Source organism: Mastomys coucha, unplaced genomic scaffold, assembly GCF_008632895.1.
Source record: "Mastomys coucha isolate ucsf_1 unplaced genomic scaffold, UCSF_Mcou_1 pScaffold3, whole genome shotgun sequence".
Classification (NCBI taxonomy): Eukaryota; Metazoa; Chordata; class Mammalia; order Rodentia; family Muridae; genus Mastomys; species Mastomys coucha.
Window position 1 is genome coordinate 42,599,011 of NW_022196909.1, and position 18,890 is coordinate 42,617,900.

At 53.0% G+C, this 18,890-nt stretch overlaps 2 protein-coding genes across 3 annotated transcripts in view; both read left to right on the forward strand.

Annotated features, from left to right (window-relative positions):
• Tspear (thrombospondin type laminin G domain and EAR repeats) overlaps nucleotides 1-18,890 on the forward strand; it is a 224,462-nt gene that overhangs the window by 197,685 nt on the left and 7,887 nt on the right. The window contains exons 3-9 of the mRNA XM_031346936.1: nucleotides 3,556-3,794; nucleotides 4,364-4,454; nucleotides 6,363-6,519; nucleotides 7,879-8,010; nucleotides 8,646-8,872; nucleotides 10,920-11,106; nucleotides 12,749-12,978. Of these exons, the coding sequence (XP_031202796.1) occupies nucleotides 3,556-3,794; nucleotides 4,364-4,454; nucleotides 6,363-6,519; nucleotides 7,879-8,010; nucleotides 8,646-8,872; nucleotides 10,920-11,106; nucleotides 12,749-12,978 (1,263 nt within the window). The remainder of the gene's footprint in view (nucleotides 1-3,555; nucleotides 3,795-4,363; nucleotides 4,455-6,362; nucleotides 6,520-7,878; nucleotides 8,011-8,645; nucleotides 8,873-10,919; nucleotides 11,107-12,748; nucleotides 12,979-18,890) is intronic.
• LOC116074390 (keratin-associated protein 10-1-like) lies at nucleotides 840-1,608 on the forward strand. Of its 2 annotated transcripts, XM_031346967.1 has the most exons (2): nucleotides 904-1,009; nucleotides 1,085-1,605. In XM_031346967.1, the coding sequence occupies exons 1-2, from the start codon at nucleotides 904-906 to the stop codon at nucleotides 1,603-1,605; spliced, it is 627 nt and encodes a 208-aa protein (XP_031202827.1). The 2 variants fall into 2 exon arrangements, with proteins under 2 accessions (XP_031202826.1, XP_031202827.1); XM_031346966.1 differs by having other exon boundaries at nucleotides 840-1,608.

Below are 18,890 nucleotides of genomic sequence, written 5' to 3' on the forward strand. Positions count from 1 at the left end.
GAGTGGGTCTGGTGGCTGGTGGCCCCAGGTGGGCAGGCTAACTTGTCCCTGCAGGCTTAGGCGGGTCACTTGGTTCCTACTGTAGATGGCCTTAGCTCTTCTTTCCCAGACAGGATCTCTCAGAGCCTCTTGCTAAAGCCCAGCCCGCTTCCCTCCCCTCTCCTGGTGTTATCCATGCTCTGCCAACCCACAGCCTCAGCTGAGCTTAGCATCCATTCTAGGCTGCTGGCCTGTCGGAATGCCCCCAAGGTGTCCGTGTGCACATGACGCACAGGTTCCCAGCCTACGCGAGCGCACAGCACACTGTTTGAGATTCAGGTGCAGGGGGTGGGGGGCTCAGTCCCCACAACTGTGGGACTTCATCCACAACTCCCCTTCTCTGACACTGTTCTGGGAAGCCTGTGTTCTGGAAGTATCTCTCCCCTATTTTCCTTCACTGTCTCGTTCTCTGCAGACCTGTGCCACCTTGACACTCAGGCCAGTCTCCGCAATGTTCAGGGATATTTTCCGTGCCAGCTGCATCTACAGCCAGCAGGCTTCACAACTTTACCCACCCACCCGGGCTGGAACTCCTGCCTGTCCGCTGCCCAGTGGAGCAGCCTGAATGTGGCGGCACATGGCATGGGCAAGACTCCACTTGGAGGACTAGGCACCACAGCACCCTAAGGTGCTAAGTCAGCACTTGGAACTCAGGAGTGACTCTAATGTAAATAAACAGATTAACAAAGGCTTTCAGGACGCTGCTCAAAATACCCACCAGGAAGGAAGATTCTAGAGGCTTCCGGATGAAAAACATAACCTGTCTGGTATAAAAGCTGACAGCTTAGCACATAAAACACACACAGTCTCATACACAGTTCGACACATACACTCACACACTCTAACCTCCAGCCAACCCCTTCCATGGCCGCCTCCACCATGTCTGTCTGCTCTGACGCTTGCACCAACTCCTCCTGGCAGGTGGATGACTGCCCAGAGAGCTGCTGTGAGCCCTGTTGCTGTGCCCCCAGCTGCTGCCAGTCTAGCTGCTGTGCCCCCAGCTGTTGCCAGCCCAGCTGCTGTGCCCCAAGTTGTTGTGCCCCAGCCCCCTGCCTGACCCTCGTCTGCACCCCAGTGAGCTGTGTGTCCAGCCCCTGCTGCCAATCTTCCTGCTGCACACCCTCATGCTGCCAGCAATCTTGCTGCCAGCCAGCTTGCTGTAGCTGCTCCCCCTGCCAGCAGCCCTGCTGTGTGACTCTCTGCTGCAAGCCTGTCTGCTGCACTCCCATCTGCTCTGGATCATGCTGCCAGCAGTCTAGCTGCCAGTCCTCATGCTGCCAGCCCTCTTGCTGTGTGCCTGTGTGCTGTAAGCCTATGTGCTGCACACCCATCTGCTCTGGCTCCTGCTGTCAGCCCTCCTGCTGTGCTCCCGTCTGCTGCAAGCCCTGCTCCAGCGTGTCCCTGCTGTGTCGCCCTGTGTGCAGACCTGCCTGCTGTGTGCCCACCTCCTCCTGCTGTGCCTCCTCCTGCCAGCCCAGCTGCTGTCGCCCAGCCTCCTGTGTGTCCCTGCTGTGCCGCCCTGCCTGCTCCAGACAGGCCTGCTGTGGCCAGAAGTCCAGCTGCTGATGGGCCTGTTCCTGGGGTCAGCTGGCTCAGGTCCCTTCCTGGGGCCCCTCTCAGCTTCTCCAGTCTGACCCTGATCTAGGATAGACTCCCCCCAAGATGGAGCCCCCCAACTTGTCCCTTGTGACTTGACCTCTCCTCCTGCTTCCCAGGAGGCCTGCTAATCCTCTGGGACTTTGTCTCTCCTGTCCCTTTGCTCTATTTGCTTGTCCCCAGCACCAGCCTGTCAGCAGCCCCTGGCTTCAATAAACGTTTTTAACGACCCGGATCTCCTCTTAAATGTCCATCTCCTTAGCCAGTTATGTTTCTAGGAGGGAAGGACTGGGCTCAGCCATTGACAAGGGACAGTAGCCACCTCCCCTGTGAGGTCACTGGTTGTTTGAATGAAAGAAGTCTCAAGTAGGCTTATGTGTTTGAAGACTTGGTCTCTGCTGGACGGTTCTGTTTGGATGGTTGTGGAAGTTTTAGAGGGTTCCTTGGGGGTGTAAGTTACTGGGGGTAGGTTTCTGGAGCTGGTATCTTTGGCCCGGTTTAAGTGCTCTCCCTGTTTTCTGCTCGTAGTTAGAGATGTGATCTCTGGCTTCCTGCTCCACTCACCGGCTGCCATTAATCTCCCACTTCTACGGACTCCAAAAGCTAAAATAAACTCTATCCTCCATAAGCCGTGGTGGTTATTCGCAGCAACAAAAAGGCATTCAAAACGAGGTTAAGGGCCCGGGACAGGGGGAGCACTCGACAACTCAAACCAGTGTGAACCTGCTGTGTGTGTTTAGAGAGGCACTGGGGGCCTCAATCCCTATACCTCCCCATTCTCGCTCTTCATCCCTCTAGCTCTCTCAGCCTGCTGTGGCTCCTGATACTCTGGACATCCCTGGGAGGGAGGGTTCTGTTCCTTGTCACCCGCCAGCTCCCAAGCCTCACACCATTTCCTGGAAGTCCCCAGGGAAACAGACTCACCCTCTTTACCATTGTGAGAACTTCAGGGGCAGAAAGATCTCCTCTGTTCCCAAAGGAGACTGAACAAAAGGGTCCCACATGATGACCAAGGTGCATTGAGCCGACTCTGGAAACCACACAGGCCCCCTTTAGAACAGGCTCACTGGAGCAGAGCCTCGCTAACGAAATAGTAAGAGTGTACACACCTGCACAAACAGAATCCACTGGCTGACTTACCATTCAGCTCTTCAGACCGCCTATGTTAGGCTAAGAAGCTAATGTCTCCGGCTGAGTGAGATGTGTTAAATCAATAGCCCACAGTGTAAAGGATACTGTTAACTTTTGAAACCACAGAACCTAGCAGGCATGCTGCTTTGCTGGACTGTAATAAATAAAACACACAGAGCATAGAATTTACTGTCTTCGTCTTAGTGAGCGCGCGACCAGCACGTTGTTTATTCACATTCTTCCTAGCAAGCTCCAGCTATGCTGTGAACTACTGGCCGCTTGCTCCGCTCCCCCTCCCCCTCCCCCTCTCCCTCCCCCGCCAGCCCCTAGCACCCTGTTGTTTGTGTCTGTATGGATCTGAGCCTCTGGGGAGCTGCGCAGAGTGGCTCAGCACCTATCTTTCTGGCCTCAATGTGAGGTCCTCCAGACTCCTTCAAGATGGAGCAGGTCAGAACTTATTTGAAAACATTCTGTTGTGCACATAGACTAACGAGGCTTCTTGTACGGAGGCGGGCAGGAGGTTGGTGTAAGGAGGTTCACTGAGTTCCCACCCAGAAATGCTACTGGATAAGGCTCCATTAGCTCCACCCACTCTCTGGTTAGCACCACCCTCCTCCTCTCAGCCCCACCCCTCTCCTATCTCCACCCTCTCCCAGGCCCCAATCTCCGCCCCCTTAGCTCCGCCCACCTTCCCGTCTGTCTCACCCCATTGGCCTTGCCCGTCCTTCTTGGTCCTTCCCTCCTCCCTTTCCTTCAGCTCTGCTCCACCTCTGGCCCTGCTCTCCACAGAAGAATGAATACCTGCTCTCCCTGCTGGCGGAGGAGAGGGACACGCTACTGCTCGGCCTGAGGTACTCACCCACACGGCTGCACTTCCTATTTCTCAGCGAGGACCTGGCTGGTGCCTGGCAGACCCGCGTGTCCTTCCGGAGCCCCGGCCTCATGGACAGCCGATGGCACACTCTGATCTTGGCTGTGTCCCAGGGATCCTTTTCCCTCACCATGGACTGTGGCCTCCCAGTGGACATGTAGGTACCGGGATGCGCATCCCAGTGATTGACCGTGCTGTGTGTCCTTTGAGAAACTCATTCTAGTGGCTGTTCTGCCACTGTGAAGTGGGGGTGTGGGCCCTGAGTAAGTCTCCCCCTGCCCTGCCAAATCCTTTACCTGAGGCAGACTATGGAGAACACCTTAGGTGCTAGCTCCAAAGGCAGGTCCCTGATCGGACCTTGTGGGAAACAGGCTTCTATTATCAGGTCTGGGGCCATGGAGCAGCTGCAAAGCTCTGTGAAATAGAGGGGCCAGTCAGGAGTCAGAAACCACCTACTTGGACAACTGTAGCCAAGGACGATCTGAGATCCTTGTGTTGAGAATATAGGCCAGCAATAAGGTTGGACTCTATCTAGCACAGAGTTGAGGTAGGCTACGGGTGGGGAGAGTGCACTGCTCAGCAGGCTCTGGACCTCTAATCGCGATGGAGCCTGTCTTCACAGCTGCCCAGGATGCCCGCTTGTTTCCATGTGAGACCCGTCCCTGACCTTCATAAGCCAATGAGGTCCTTCTATTATAGCGCTAGTACTGTCCACTCGTGTTTCAGAATGGCTGATGTTCCCTTCCCACCCACCCTATCAGTAAGAGGAGCCCAGTTCTTCATTGGCAGCCGGAAGAGGACGAAAGGCCTATTCACAGTGAGTGTCAGAGGGGCTGCCAGCAGCCTCCCTTGCCCTGGAGTGTGGTAGCAGCCTGTTATATGCTTTGATGATAGATTGCCATCTGTGCTAAGGAAGAGCCAGGAACACGAAGGTATCATGGGTCTACCTCAGGGCTCTCACACTGGTTGTTCCTACTTTCTAGCACATCCTTCTCTAAGGTTCTTGGGTACCCTGCTCACAGGTCCTCCTACCATGGAAGCCTGTCCCCAAAACTCTGACAAACTGATGCTTGAATCCAGCCTTTCAATCCATCCATCCATCTATTCATCTATTCATTCACTCATCCATCCATTCACCTATCCATCCATCCATTCATTTACCCATCCATCTACTTACCCATCCATCCATTCAACTACCCATCCATCTACCTACCTATTCATCCATCTACTTACCCCTCTATACATTCCCCCACCCATCCATTTACTCATCCATCCATTCACCCACCCATCCATCCACTTATCCATCCATCCATCCATTCATCTACCCATCCATCTACCTATTCATCCATCCACTTACCCATCCATCCATTCACCCACCCATCCATCCACTTATCCATCCATCTATCCATTCACCCACCCATCCATCTACTCATCCATCCATTCACCCACCCATCCATCCACTTATCCATCCATCCATCTATCCATCCATCTATTCACCTACCCATCCATCCACCTATCCATCCATCCATTCATCTACCCATTCATCTACCTATTCATCCATCCACTTACCCATCCATCCATTCACCCATTCATCCATCTACTCATCCATCCATTCACCCACCCATCCATCCACTTATCCATCCATTCATCTATCCATCCATCCATCTATCCATCCATCCATCTATTCACCCACCCATCCACCCACCCACCCATCCATCCACCTACTCATTCATCCACCTACCCATCCATCTACTCATCTACCAATTCTTCTACCCATCCATCTACTTATCCATCCATTCACCCACCCATCCATCCATCCATCTATCCATCCATCCATCTATTCACCTACCCATCCATCCACTTAACCATCCATCCACCTATCCATCCATCCATTCACCCACCCATCCATCCACCCATTCATCCATCCACTCATACATTTACTCACACATACATCCCACCTACCTATCCATCCATTCACTTTCACATCTATACCTTTGGTGTACTCACTGCTAAGGTGGTATCTGGAGTCCACACCATAGCTGGGATCTACAGTTCTCTGTGGTGTCCATAGTAATCACTCTGTGGAAATGTACTTGTGTTATGCTTGAATGGGCAAATGAAAAAACAGGTCGGTGGATAGATGCATGGATGGATGGATGCTTGCATGCATGCATGGGTGAATGGACGGATAAGTGGACAGATGCACATATGGGTTGACGACTGGGTGGCTAGATGGATGGATAGGTGGTGGGTAGGTAAATAGATGGATGAACAGATAGACTGATTGATAGATTTTGAATGAAAGGACATTGGTAGCTGGGCCGATGGACAAGTGAGTAAGTGGGTGGGTGCATGTATACATGAATGGATGGATGGATGGATGAATGGATGGATGGATGGATGGATGGATAAATGGATAGATAGATGATTGATAGATGATAGATAGATAGATAGATAGATAGATAGATAGATAGATTAGTGGATGGATCAGTGGTGGATGAATGATGAAGGAAGAGATGGACGAGTAGCTGGGTCAGGTGGAAAAAAATATGGCCTGGTCACTCTAGTTCCATGTGGACAGTCCCTCCCTCACTAACAGCAGTAAGCAGTTGTCCTGTCATCTTCCCATTAAACCTACAGTCAGACCCCTCTCACTCTACAGGCTAGCTAGCAAGGTCCCCAGCAGCTCCAGACACCAGTGGTACCTCTCTTTCTTCCTCTACAGGGCGTGATAAGGCAACTGGTTCTGCTGCCTGGCTCAGACGCCACCCCACAGCTGTGTCCCAGCAGGAACGCCAGACTGGCTGAGCTGTCCATCCCCCGGGTGCTGAAGAGGCTCACAGGGAGGCCTGAGGATAACGAGGTGCTGAAATATCCCTATGGTTAGTTGATGGGGCTTGCTTCCCACTCCCTCCACCCCCAACCCCCAACAACACCTGAGCGCACAGGCCCCTTTCTCAGCCTCGCCAGGGTACACTTCTCAGTGACTGAAGGGGAGTTGTCTTAGTGGCCATCAGAAAAGCCAGAACCTCCAACCTGTCCCTTAAAGGGCTCTTTGGACAACCTACGGGCAGACCAAGCACCTTTCTTGGCCCCCTGACAGCTGCAAGACATGATTCACAGCAAGAAGGCTCCCTCCTCCCGACCCCTGGCCAGCTATTGCTAATGTCTCCCAGCCACTCCATCCAGGTCATTCTGACCTTAGCCCAGCCCATGCCATGTTTCCTGCTAGCCCTCACAGCCCACGCCATCTGGATGTGCTTTCTCTGACCCATATCTTCTCTGCCCTAGTGTTAAGTTGCAACGTTGAGCCATTTATAACAATCACAGCCCCTGCATTATAGATGCTGAGAATCCCGCCCCAACTACACATATACCCCTGTTCTGTGGAAAGAGGGTCAGGTGAGGGACAGCCAGGACCCCAAAACTTGTGATTCAAACATCATAAATAAAGGAAGTCCCCATCTGTGTGCTGTAGCTGTCCAACAGCCATGGATAAACTGGGTTAACTGAAATTGGGGCTGGAAATGAAAGGGACGGGGTGTGAGAGAAGGATGAAGCCAAGATGAAAGTTTCTGATCTGAGGCTCAAAGTTTAATAGTCAGCACTGCAGTTTATATAGGGAAAGCCCACAGACCCATCTTTTGTTTCAGCCGGATTATGTTGCAAAGCGAGCTCAGCAGGCAGTCTACTCCTGTAGGAAATTGACTCCACCAGGGTCTTTAAGGTCTTACCCCGGCAAGCACTTAAGGACTGAAGGTCTATTTAGTCTGCTCAAGGCTGGGGGAAGGGCACAGTGTGTGTTGGGCATTTAGGTTTTTACTGTATTACATGACTGTCCGATGCTGATGGAGCTGTCCCTATAAAGCCAGGACATGAGACCAATGTTGGTACTAGAAGTAGTGAGATCCAAACACACTCAAGAATATTGTCTATGGCTTAGCGCCTACTGTTGAGAAGAGACAGGCCCCGAGGGCAGTGTGGGACTATTGAGAGTCTTGTGGAATGGCTTCAGAGAACTGAGAGACTTGCCCTGCAGGCTAAAGGTGGGTGAGGCCAGCCAGCCACACAGGGAACATCATGGTTAGGGCCACCCACCCTATCTCCAATGACCTGTGCTATCCGGCTCCCTTCAGCCATGTACAAAGGTGAAGGACCATTGGGCTCAGAAAACCTTGCATAGAATCCTTGTCTAAGCAATCCTGATATGCCAGACACTCTCACCTGATCTTCCCCCACAGAAGCTGACGTGAAAGTAACCCTGGGATCCCGGCCACCGTGCACCCAGGCAGAGGGTGCCCAGTTCTGGTTCGATGCTGCCCAGAAGGGGCTATACCTGTGTGCTGGCAGCGAATGGGTCTCTGTGTTGGCAGGTGAGGCTGGACCCAGAATTGAAACCCCATGGTATCCTAAGTACATAGAGTAGCTGGCTGCATGCCCTCTGGGAAAAGAACATCCCAAAGGACTGGTGTCCCATTCATCCATAAGGGCCACTTCAGAGAGTGGAGAGCCAGCCACCTCAGTAGCCGGTGTCCGCCAGAACAACCCAGACAAGCCAGGATGTTTTCCTCCATTGAATAGGCATGCCCAGCCCTAGAGATGTCCTCAGAACTCCAGGAATGTCAAGCCTGTGTGTTCAACCCAGAAACAGGCACATCTGTGGTGTAGTCATGAGAGACATGTGGCTGGGCTCTCTCAGCAACTCTTCTCTGATAGCTAGCTAATGTCTGGAAGAAGGGACAGCACAGACACTCAGACCTCTTTTTGTCCTGTTTGAATCTGGGGCTACACAGACCCAAAAGCACCCTAGTGGGCAGGCGCAGCATCCCTTTAATGAGCCTTTCCCTCCAGGATAAAACGGGGCTCCAAAGAAAATCGTTATAAATCCCAGGGCCCTGGGCCTAGGCCTAGGAGCCGAGTCATGGCAGGGCTCCTGACGTCACTCCCAAGAGAACGCCCAGCTCCGTTCCTATGCACACTGACTAGGTCCCCATCCTCCCATTCCAAGCCAAGACCAAGCTGGACTACGTTGAAGAACACCAGAGTCTGCCCACCAACTCAGAGACGCTGGGCATCGAGGTCTTCAGTATCCCCGGCGTGGGGCTCTTCGCAGCCGCAGCCAACCGGAAGGCTAGATCGGCCATCTATAAATGGACAGATGGGAAGTTTGTCTCCTATCAGAACATCGCCACGCACCAGGCGCAATCATGGCGACATTTCACCATTGGGAAAAAGGCAAGTCTCTATAGGTGTCTTCCTCCCCTTCCCTGTTGATGGAGCCTCCTTGGGGTCCATAGGTTGGACCAACACACACGCTGCAGGCCAGGGCATCCCTTGGGCTTCTAAGCCCTTGCTAGGAGGGATGACTATATAAGGCTCCTATAAGGAGTCTGCTCAGGCTGGAGAGATGGCTCAGCGCTTATGAGCACCAGCGGCTCTTCCAGAGGTCCTGAGTTCAATTCCCAGCAAGCACATGCTGGCTCCCAACCATCCGTCATGGGATCTGACGCCCTCTTCTGGTGTGTCTGAAGATAGCGACAGCGTACTCATAGACATAAAATAAATAAATGATTCTTTTAAAAAGAGTTGTCAGCTCAACTCCCCACAGGGCAGAAGTGGTTCCAGCTTAAAAGTCTGTCTAGTCCTGTGTAACTCACTAGAAATCAAAACGTTCAGACTGGAGATGGGAAAGTGGCTCGGTTGGTCCAGTGTTTGCCTAGCATACAGATCCCTGAGTTCGGTCCCCAGCACCATATAAACTGGGAATGATGGCTTATAATCATTTTATAATCCCCCAGCTACATAGAGAGTTTGAGGCCATAGAGGGCTTGAGGCTGGCCTAGGTTACATTAGACCGTTTCAAAAAACAAAACAAAACAAAACAAACCACTAACTGTTGGAGTAACCTTACTAGGCCAATTGCAGTTGCAAGAAGCATCTCAGAATGAGTATCTTATCTACCACACTGGCTACCCAGAATGTGAAAATGGATGTTAGTACCAGCTCTGTGGAGGTCAAGGCCTGAGAGTTGGCCTTGGGTAGTAGTTGCCTTCCACCTGGGCTGGAGTGAGCAGAGGACCTGGACAGGGAGAGGGTATTCACACCAGGAAAGGATATTCACACCAGGAGAGGGCATTCACACTAGGAGAGGGTGTTCACACCAGGAGAGGATGCTCACACCAGGAGAGGGTATTCATACCAGAAGAGGGACACCAGGAGAGGGCGTTCACACCAGGAGAGGGTGTTCACACCAGGAGAGGGCACCCACACTAGAAGAGGGTGTTCACACCAGGAGAGGGCGTTCACACCAGGAGAAGGTATTCACACCAGGAGAGGGCACTCACACCATGGCAGGAGAAGGGAATGTTTTCTTCCCAGCTCCCACAGCCTGCATGGCAGGATGTCCTGAAGACAGCATTGTTTGGCTGCCTCCAAGGGCTCTCGCTCAGCAGAGGGCCCACCCCAGACATTAGAGATGGACCAGATAAAACCTGCTGCCACCCAATAGGGATGCAATGTGTCCAATGGTAGTGTTACCAGTAGGTTTTTTCCAAATGACATCTGAAAGTTTTTCATTTTCTCTTTTTTTTAAAGATTTATTTATTTTATGTATATGAGTACACACTGTACAGATAGTTGTGAGCCTTCATCTGGTTGTTGGGAATTGACTTTTAGGACCTCTGCTCGCTCCGGTCGACCCTGCTCAGTCAACCCCGCTCCAATCGGCCCCACTGGCTCTCCCTCCGGCCCAAAGATTTATTTATTATTATAAATAAGTACACTATAGCTGTCTTCAGACACACCAGAAGAGGGCATCAGATCTCATTACAGGTGATTGTGAGCCACCATATGGTTGCTGGGATTTGAACTCAGGACCTTCAGAAGAGCAGTTGGTGCTCTTACCCGCTGAGCCATTTCACCAGCCCAAGTTTTTCATTTTCTTTGTGATTTAAAGAAAAATAAAAATAATAAGTTTACCTTTAAGAAATACTGGGAAACAGAAAAACAAGGGAAGGAGACATTTTGTCCCTAAACAAATGCATGCTTTCTTTTATTTGCATGCAGGCAATGCACACAATATCACATGGGAACTGAAAAACCATGCTTTCTGTCCCTGGGAGAGCCACACAACCATGCAATAGTGAGCCCTGAGCATGTCCTAGCACCAGGACTCTGGTATTCACTCAGTCTGCCCTGTCCCCTTCCCTGTAGATGTGAGAAAGACACTGAAGTTCAGACTCCTGCGGATTGGGCTCCAGGTCTGGTAATGCTTCTCTTTCAGATCTTCTTGGCCGTGGCCAACTTCGGGCCAAATGAAAGGGGTCAAGAGTTCTCAGTCATCTACAAATGGAGCCCCAGAAAGCTGAAGTTCACTCTTTACCAGAGGATTGCCACCCACAGCGCCCGCGACTGGGAGGCCTTTGAGGTGGACGGAGAGCACTTCCTGGTGGTAGCCAACCACCGAGAAGGTAAGGCGAATGTGGCCTTTGACCCGGAAGGAAACCAGTGCACACTTTGTGAGCAAGGGGGAATTTTTCATCTTCTTAAAAAAAGAAAATTAAGTTGGGGCCGGGAAATGGCAATCATAAAGTGCTTGTCTTACAAACATAAGAGCCTGTGTTGGACAACTACCACCTAAGAAACATAGCTAAGCATGGTACACGCCTTTGTAATCCCAGCACTAGGATAGAAGATCCCAGGGAGTCACTGCAGCCAGTGTAGCCTGATTGGTGACCCCCACCCCACCCCCCAGGCCATTGAAAGACCTTATCTCAAAAAGACAAGGTGGACAGTGTCCCTGAGGAATAACGCTGGAGATTGGCCGGTAGCCTCATGTGGACATGCCACATGTACATATGCACACCCCACACACACCCATGTGCACGCACGCACAAACACTAAGTCATGCTTGACCCATTTCCTGCAGCTTACCCCTGAAATATTCGGTCAGAGGTAGGCCACCTAAACTCCGTCACAGCTGCAGATCGCCTAGGTTGGGAAACCATGGAAGCCATGTGGTTCCTGCCCACCAGAGAGGCCACTGGGCCCCAGCATGGACTGTCTCCAACAACTTGCTTCCTCATTGTGAGGAGGAGCCAGATCAATGCAGCTAGTCAGTGGTTGGCGTACCAACCATAAACGGGGGACGGTAGACGCAACATTAATGTCATTGGGGGTGTGGCCGTAGAGGGAGCCAGTTAAGAGGCTGCCATTGCTGCTTCTCAGGATTCTGGCATGGGCTCCATATTGCCAGAGCAGGTAGCACAGCTTGGGCTGGCTGGGGAATCTGGTGTCTCAGTCAGGCCCTTGCCATGAAGGTGGCCACATCTTCCCAAACCAAGGGAGCTGTATGGTTGCTCTGAGCCATCTCTCTTGAGACTCCTCAGCCCAGTATCCACCCAGGTGTGCATCTTACCAGGCAGCCTGGGCGGTGAAGTCTCAGCCATTGCACCTAGGGGAGCCCAAGACCCCAACAACAGGGTACCCTCAAAGGGCGAGTGTTCCTGCAGAGCAGTCATGGGAGAGGAAGACCATAAGGGAAGTCCTTCCAGGAAGGGCCATAGGAGAGCAGCCCCAGGGGTCTCCTCTAGGAAACACTACGAAGGGAGGATCATAGGGGAGGACCTCCGGGGAGCATCACAAGAGAGGGTCTCCAGGGAACACCATAGGAGATGCATCCGAGGAGCATCATGAGGGAGGCCCTCTCCAAAGGGCAACATGGGGGAGGGTTTCCATAGAATGTCAGGAGAGAGACACACCAGGGGAGCGGTATTCATGGAAGACTTCCGGGGAGGAGCACCATGAGGGAGAAGAAGTTCCAGACAAAGAGAGGGTGGTGGGAGCAAGTCGGCCAAGGCAGAAGAAGGTGAGGCTGGAGGTGCGTAGGGCTCAGGTGGAGGAAGGTCCAGACGCCGTGCAGTCTTTTTCTTGTGCCCGTAGGGGCTCAGAGGCTGGGGGACAGAGGCTGCCTGAGCGGCACGGTAAGGGAGGGATTTGGGGACACAGGGGATGTGCCTAGCAGCTGTCCGTGCCCTGGCCAAGCCTGGTCCTGCAAGCAGTGGCGAACCGCAGGGAACAGCGCCCCTCCCCCAGCTCTGACCTTGGTTCCAGGGGACAACCACAACATCGACAGCGTGGTCTACAGGTGGAACCCCAGCATCCAGCTCTTTGAAGCCAATCAGTCCATTGCCACATCCGGTGCCTACGACTGGGAGTTCTTCACAGTGGGGCCTTACTCCTTCCTGGTGGTGGCCAACACCTTCAATGGTACCTCCACCCAGGTGCATTCCCACCTGTACATCTGGCTTGTCGGGGCCTTCCAGCTCTTCCAGTCATTCCTGGTAAGGAGCCTGGGTTCTCAAGTGCATGGTGCCTTGAACCCCGTGTGCAGTGTGTGATGTGTTTATATAATAAAGATACAGAGAAGGGGGTGATATGTCCTATGGAGGCGTGGTGAGGTTTGGGGGAAGGAGGTGCCTCTGTGGGCCCATGCCAAGGCATCCCTTCCCCCTGAGGGACCAGCCACACAACGGTATAGTATAGAATAGAGTTTATTCGGGGACATGGGGAGGTGTGTTAAGAGGGTAGTAGAGGCAGAGAAAGGCAGAGAGAGAGAGTAGAGAATTAGAGGAATAGAGGAGTAGAGGTGGGCCATGAGCATGTGGAGAGAGGGGAAGGGGAATTGGGGAGAGAGGGGGAAGGGAAAGTAAGAGCAAGAGAGAGAGGAGGGGGCAGCAGCCCCTTTTATAGTGGGTCAGGCCTACCTGGCTGTTACCAGGTAACTGTGGGGCAGAGCTTAGACAGAATGCTAACAGTGTGTGTCTGCTGGATGGGTCGACCAAGGGGCAGGGCTCTGAAAGCCAGCATGGTGCAACCCTGATCCCAGTGCCCAAGTGCTTGTCCCTCCTGAGTGCTACAGGGCCAGGTGTCTCTCCAGGTAGTCACTGCTTCTCCTTCCTTTTGAGGAAAGTCTGAGTGTATTGAGCCTGGGTTACTAAGAAGGGCACCCTGGGTGCCCCACCCCACCCCCCACCCCCGTCGGTCAGTGTCTGTGGCTCTCCAGGTTTCCAGGGTGTATCAAGGCAACTTGCACTAACCAGGAACAGAGGCCAGGGGACCAGGTGGGGGCACAGTGTCGCCCTTTTGACTTGGAAGCTCCTTGGCTGGTCCACCACCCCAGCTGGCAAGACCTCTGAGTATCCAGTTTTGTGGCACAACACAGTTTTATGATTCCCAGTCAGTCTTGTGCGGGCTGCCCTGAATCGAAATAGCTTTGCCAAGACTAGGGGAGCTCCCAGTGGTGACCTTCGTGAAGGGCACAGGGCACAGGCGGAGGGCAGCAGTCATTCTGCAGTTAGCTCAGGGTCAAAGCGGAACCCTGAACCTTGGGGCGGGTGGGGTTCCGCGCTCCAGAGGAGGGCAGTCCCAAGAGTGACTCTGCTGAAGGGGAGCGGGGTGGGGGGCACAGTTGGAACCGAGCAGCAGTATGCAGAAGACAGATGGAGTAGTCTGCAGATGCATCTGGAAGCCACTAGCCACTGGGGAATCGCCAAAAACACAGAGAGGAGGGGCTGGGCTCAGCCCTGCTGGAGCTACGGGCTATACCCTTAGGAGCAGCACCATGCTCTCAGCCCCCGCCCGGCTAACTCCTCGGAACCCACAGAAGTCCACTTTCATGCTTTCCCAATGTCTCTCTTCCTTTGCTTAAATCCTTTCAGCCCTGGAGATGCACTTAATGCACTCACCGTTTGCCTTTTGCAACGTCACGAAACCTGAGCTTTGAAGCAAACTAAACCGCGTACCCTGAACGTGCCCGCAAGCTGTGGGGGGACACACCCACCTCTGCAGGGCTTGCCTTTCTGGAAGGGTCTGTGGGGCAGGGACTCAAACCTGACAAGCTCCCATCCCATAGGGCAGGCACTCCCAGGGCACCATGGGTAAGTGCATGGTAGTTCAAAGGGAGACTCCCGGCATGGGGAAATCTTACAGCGGAGGGCCAGGTGAGCAGAGACTGGCCACCACTGGTGGGGACTAGGGACAGTGGAGTGGTGCAGAAAGAGACTCTTTAAGGGTGCATTCCTTAGCCACACCCTCGAAGGGTTTCAGGCCTCCATTAGAAATGCTAGGGTCTTCCCCTTAGAGCAGAGACCCATGATGGGGCCCTTGGTCCGTTTCTTAGGGCTCTAACCGAATGCCTGGGGTGGGGCGATTTGTAAGCAAAGGAAGTTTATTTGGCTCACTGGTCCAGAGGAGGGAAGCTGAAGGGCATGACCTTGAAAAGAACAAAGTGCTGCTTCTACACAGGGTAGAGAGTGGAGGTTGAATGGAGCAGAAGAGACAAAGCAGGTGAGCTATCACGGCATACCAGCATGTTCTCATGACCTCAAAAAAATAAAAATAAAAAATAAAATAAAATAAAATACAGCCGGGTGGTGGCGGCGCATGCCTTTAATCCCAGCACTTGGGAGGCAGAGGCAGGCAGATTTCTGAGTTCGAGGCCAGCCTGATCTACAGAGTGAGTTCCAGGACAGCCAGGGCTATACAGAGAAACCCTGTCTCGAAAAACCAAAAAAATAAAAAAAATAAAATAAAATAAAATATTACCCAGACAGGCCTGGCAGGCCTCATCTTCTAACTAGGGATCCAGGCCTCCATGTGAGTTTGTGGAGGCATGCCAGATTCAGGTCACAACAGTCTAGAGACAATGGCTACCTACTAGGGCAGACAGAGGTGGCCAAGCGGCAGATGCTGACCGGCACCCAGGAAGCTGTGTGACACGTGCTGCTAGTGGGAGCTGGAGTAGACACCAGAAGAGGGTACACAGGCTGAGCCTGAGGTTTCCTGAGTCTAGAAGAGGGCAGACATCAAGCAAGAGAGAAACCTTGGCTCCAGGACCAGTGAAGGGGCGGGGCCAGAGACTCGGTCCACGGAGCGGAAATGGGATGGAACGTGAAGCTTGTGGGGCCCACCAAGGCGTGGGACACAGAAAGGATAAACCATGCCCCATCTTCTCTCTGCCCAGGCCTCAGAAAGGGCAGGGGACAACACCCCACACACACACAAACATGCTTGCACATGAATGTTCACACGCATACATTGCTGACACAGGCTCGTGTGAACACTCTTGAGACACCCCCCCCCCCACACCGCTGTGCCTGTACTGTTGTTTCTACACATTTTCTTTCTCAGGAACCCCGCCCTCCCTCCCAGGAGCTTACAGCCATCCATACTGCCATTTTGTACCAAGGATTCTAAAGAGCAAAGAGGAGACCCTCCCCATCACACCGGGCATAAGAGCTCCAACCAGTGACAGGGTCAGGCCTTTTGCCCCAGATCGCAGGTCCCAAGGTGGTGACAGCAAAGCCAGGGCCAGCTTCCCCATTCACCTGCCTGGATGGTTCTAGAGTTGGGGCCTCGCAATCAAAGTGTGCCCTGGGGACCAGACCAGGCTATGTCTCAGCAATAGAGAGCTTGTGTAGCACACTCAGGCCCTGGGTTCAAACCTCGGCTCTGAAGAAACAACGCAACACAAAAACAAAACAACCCACCACCAACAAAACAGCTGCCATCACTCCACTACCAAGTAGGAAGCACACAGACCGGTCACGCAGCCTCAGACCTGGCTTTGGATACCACGCAGGTGGGAATTGGCTTCTGAGGTTTGGGAAGTGGCAGTAAAGTTTGTAGGACCAGGGCAGGGATATCAGCAGGCGCAGACCTCATCAGACACTGTAAGACCCTGCCAAGCCTTAGCTTACCGGAGACCCCCCTGAGTGAATCACATGGAGCCTGATTGATGCAAAAAGCATGAGGATTTTTAATATTCCAGTGCACTGGGGCCGTCCCCGACCCTGAGGAGAGGTGATGACGACCCCACACAGCTTGTTCAGTGAGCTTTTATACAATTTTCAGGGCAGCCGCCATTAGACATAATGTGATTGGTAGAACAGTGTGACTTTTTAAACCGATTGGTCTTCAGGGAGAGAGGTGGCAAGGACTTCCCTTGTCTGAAGGTGGGCAAAGGTCCACCCTGAGGAATGTGTCCCCCACCCGCAGGTTGGTTCTCACCCTGTGATCTGAGGAATGTTAATTAGCCTTTTCCTTCTGGAGAGTTCTGCTACCTTCTCAAAGTTCCTGAGCTTATCTTATTAAGGAAATTCCTGGCCTCCCGGTGTTTTTTTTTTTTTTTTTTTTCTGAGATGTCCCTGTTTACTCGGATCTTACAGCACAATGTCAGAATAACACTGAGTGAATCCTGAAGGTCAGGACTGTTGTTCTCAGATAACATGCATGTGCAGGAGTGTGTTTTGCATGAACACGTGTCCCCAGCGTGGCCAACTTTGAGCCTTGGCCATAAGGAGGCCTCCCTGCCTTGATTTCTTGGTCTGTGACGGGGGTATGGTCAGAAAGCATCCCCCTTGGGCCAGCAGCTCCTGCGTGGCCCTCAGATGCATCTGCTCTGGGCCATGTAAGGACCACAAGACACCTGTGACTTCTGCATTCACTCAGACAGAAGCTGGTCCTGACCTTTGTTGGTTGGGAAGGCACCAGATTTGGGGGAGACCTCTGTGGTCAGGCAAGAGCACCTAGGCGGGTCATCGGGAGTTGGCCAGGTAGTGTGCCGTGCTCAGGGACCTCAGGAGCGCATCTCCTGGCAACCTTGGGTGCCTGCTTGGCCTGAGTGCCCACCGTGAGTGGTCAGCATCCCCAGGGCCTCTGATTGACTGTCCTCCCAGGCAGTGGAGGAAGCCCTGGCTGGAAATCCTCCTTCCCTCCTCTCCTGGCACCCCTGGACCACAGAAACATCCTCATTCCCTCCACCCCACCCCCACCCCATCAAAGACATGGGCAGGCTTTTTTGCCCAGCTACTAATCCCATTGATGGCAGGTGAAGTGCCTGCCCACCGTAATGGGAGCTGTGGGATGCCAGGTGTTCCTGGCAGCAGCTCCTGGAAGTGCCATTATCCTGCCAAGATACTCTAGTGGCTCACACCCAATGCCTGGACAGCAAGCAGCTCTCTAGGGGGAGTTCCTCTGAGAGAAAAGGGAAGGTATTCTAGCCTAGATATCTGACTACCTGGAATCCAGCACCAGTGGCAATCTAAGCCACAGTGCCTGATATGGCCTGTAGCTCTGCCCTTTCACCTCTGAGTGGGAGGGGCTTGCAGTGGTGGTAGTGAGAGCTTGGAGGGGGCGGGGGTGTCTGGTAGCTGGGCCTGGGAATCCTTGCAGCCAGTGACTAGTCAGCTGTGAGCCAGCCACCTGGCCAGTTAAGGGTTCAGAGATTGAGTCAGCTGGGTCCCTGCAGGTCTCCACCAGCCCCTGTCAGACACGACCGAGGAACCATGGACAAAGGGAATCTTAGATAAATGAATAATGTTTTTATAGGATTATATCCCAACTATTGTGTGGAGATAGAGGGAGAACAGAGTGTCATTTCTCAAGTACTTGATATTTAGGTGGAGTGGGGGACGGGGTACCCACATTTTCTAAGTCGGGCACCCTAGCCCTGGCTCAGTGGGCTCAAAAACCTTGAGCTGCCTCTGAGCCCCGCCTCCCTGGGCACACAGCAGGCTTTGTATCTCTCCTCCAGACACAGCAGGTTCTCCAAGAGGTGATTGAAACCCCTGTCCCAGAACCTGCCCAGTGAGGTGAGCCTCACATACCCATGAGGACTCCTGACATGCATTAGCTCCTGCCCTTTCCGTGCCCCAAAGCTGACTCTATCTCCCTGGTCCCCTCCTGAGCCAATTCCTTCTCCCCTGCTCCCCACATGCCTGGGGGTGGGGGTGTCCTGCTAGTTTTGCCTCCTCGAAACCCTTTCCTGCCTTCCCACCTGTTGTGTTTATAAAAAGATAAAGAGAAGGAATATGTTCTACGGGGAGGTGTGGTAAGGTATGGGGGAATGGGGATGTCTCAGCGGTCCCATGCCAAGGCATCCCTTCCCCCTGAGGGATCAGCCACACTATGGTATAATATAGAATAGAGTTTATTCAGGGCATGGGGAGGGGAGTTAAGAGGGTAGTAGAGGCAGAGAAAGGCAGAGTGAGAGAATAGAGGAGTAGAGGCCAACCATGACCATGTGGAAGCGGGGGGGGGGGCGGGGGGAGGGACAGAGCGGGAGCAAAAAGAGAAGATCAAGAGGGTAAGAGAGGGAGGAGGGGGCAAGCAGCCCCTTTTATAGTGGGTCAGGCCTACCTGGCTCTTGCCAGGTAACTGTGGGGGTGGAGTTTAGAGAGAATGCTAACACCCA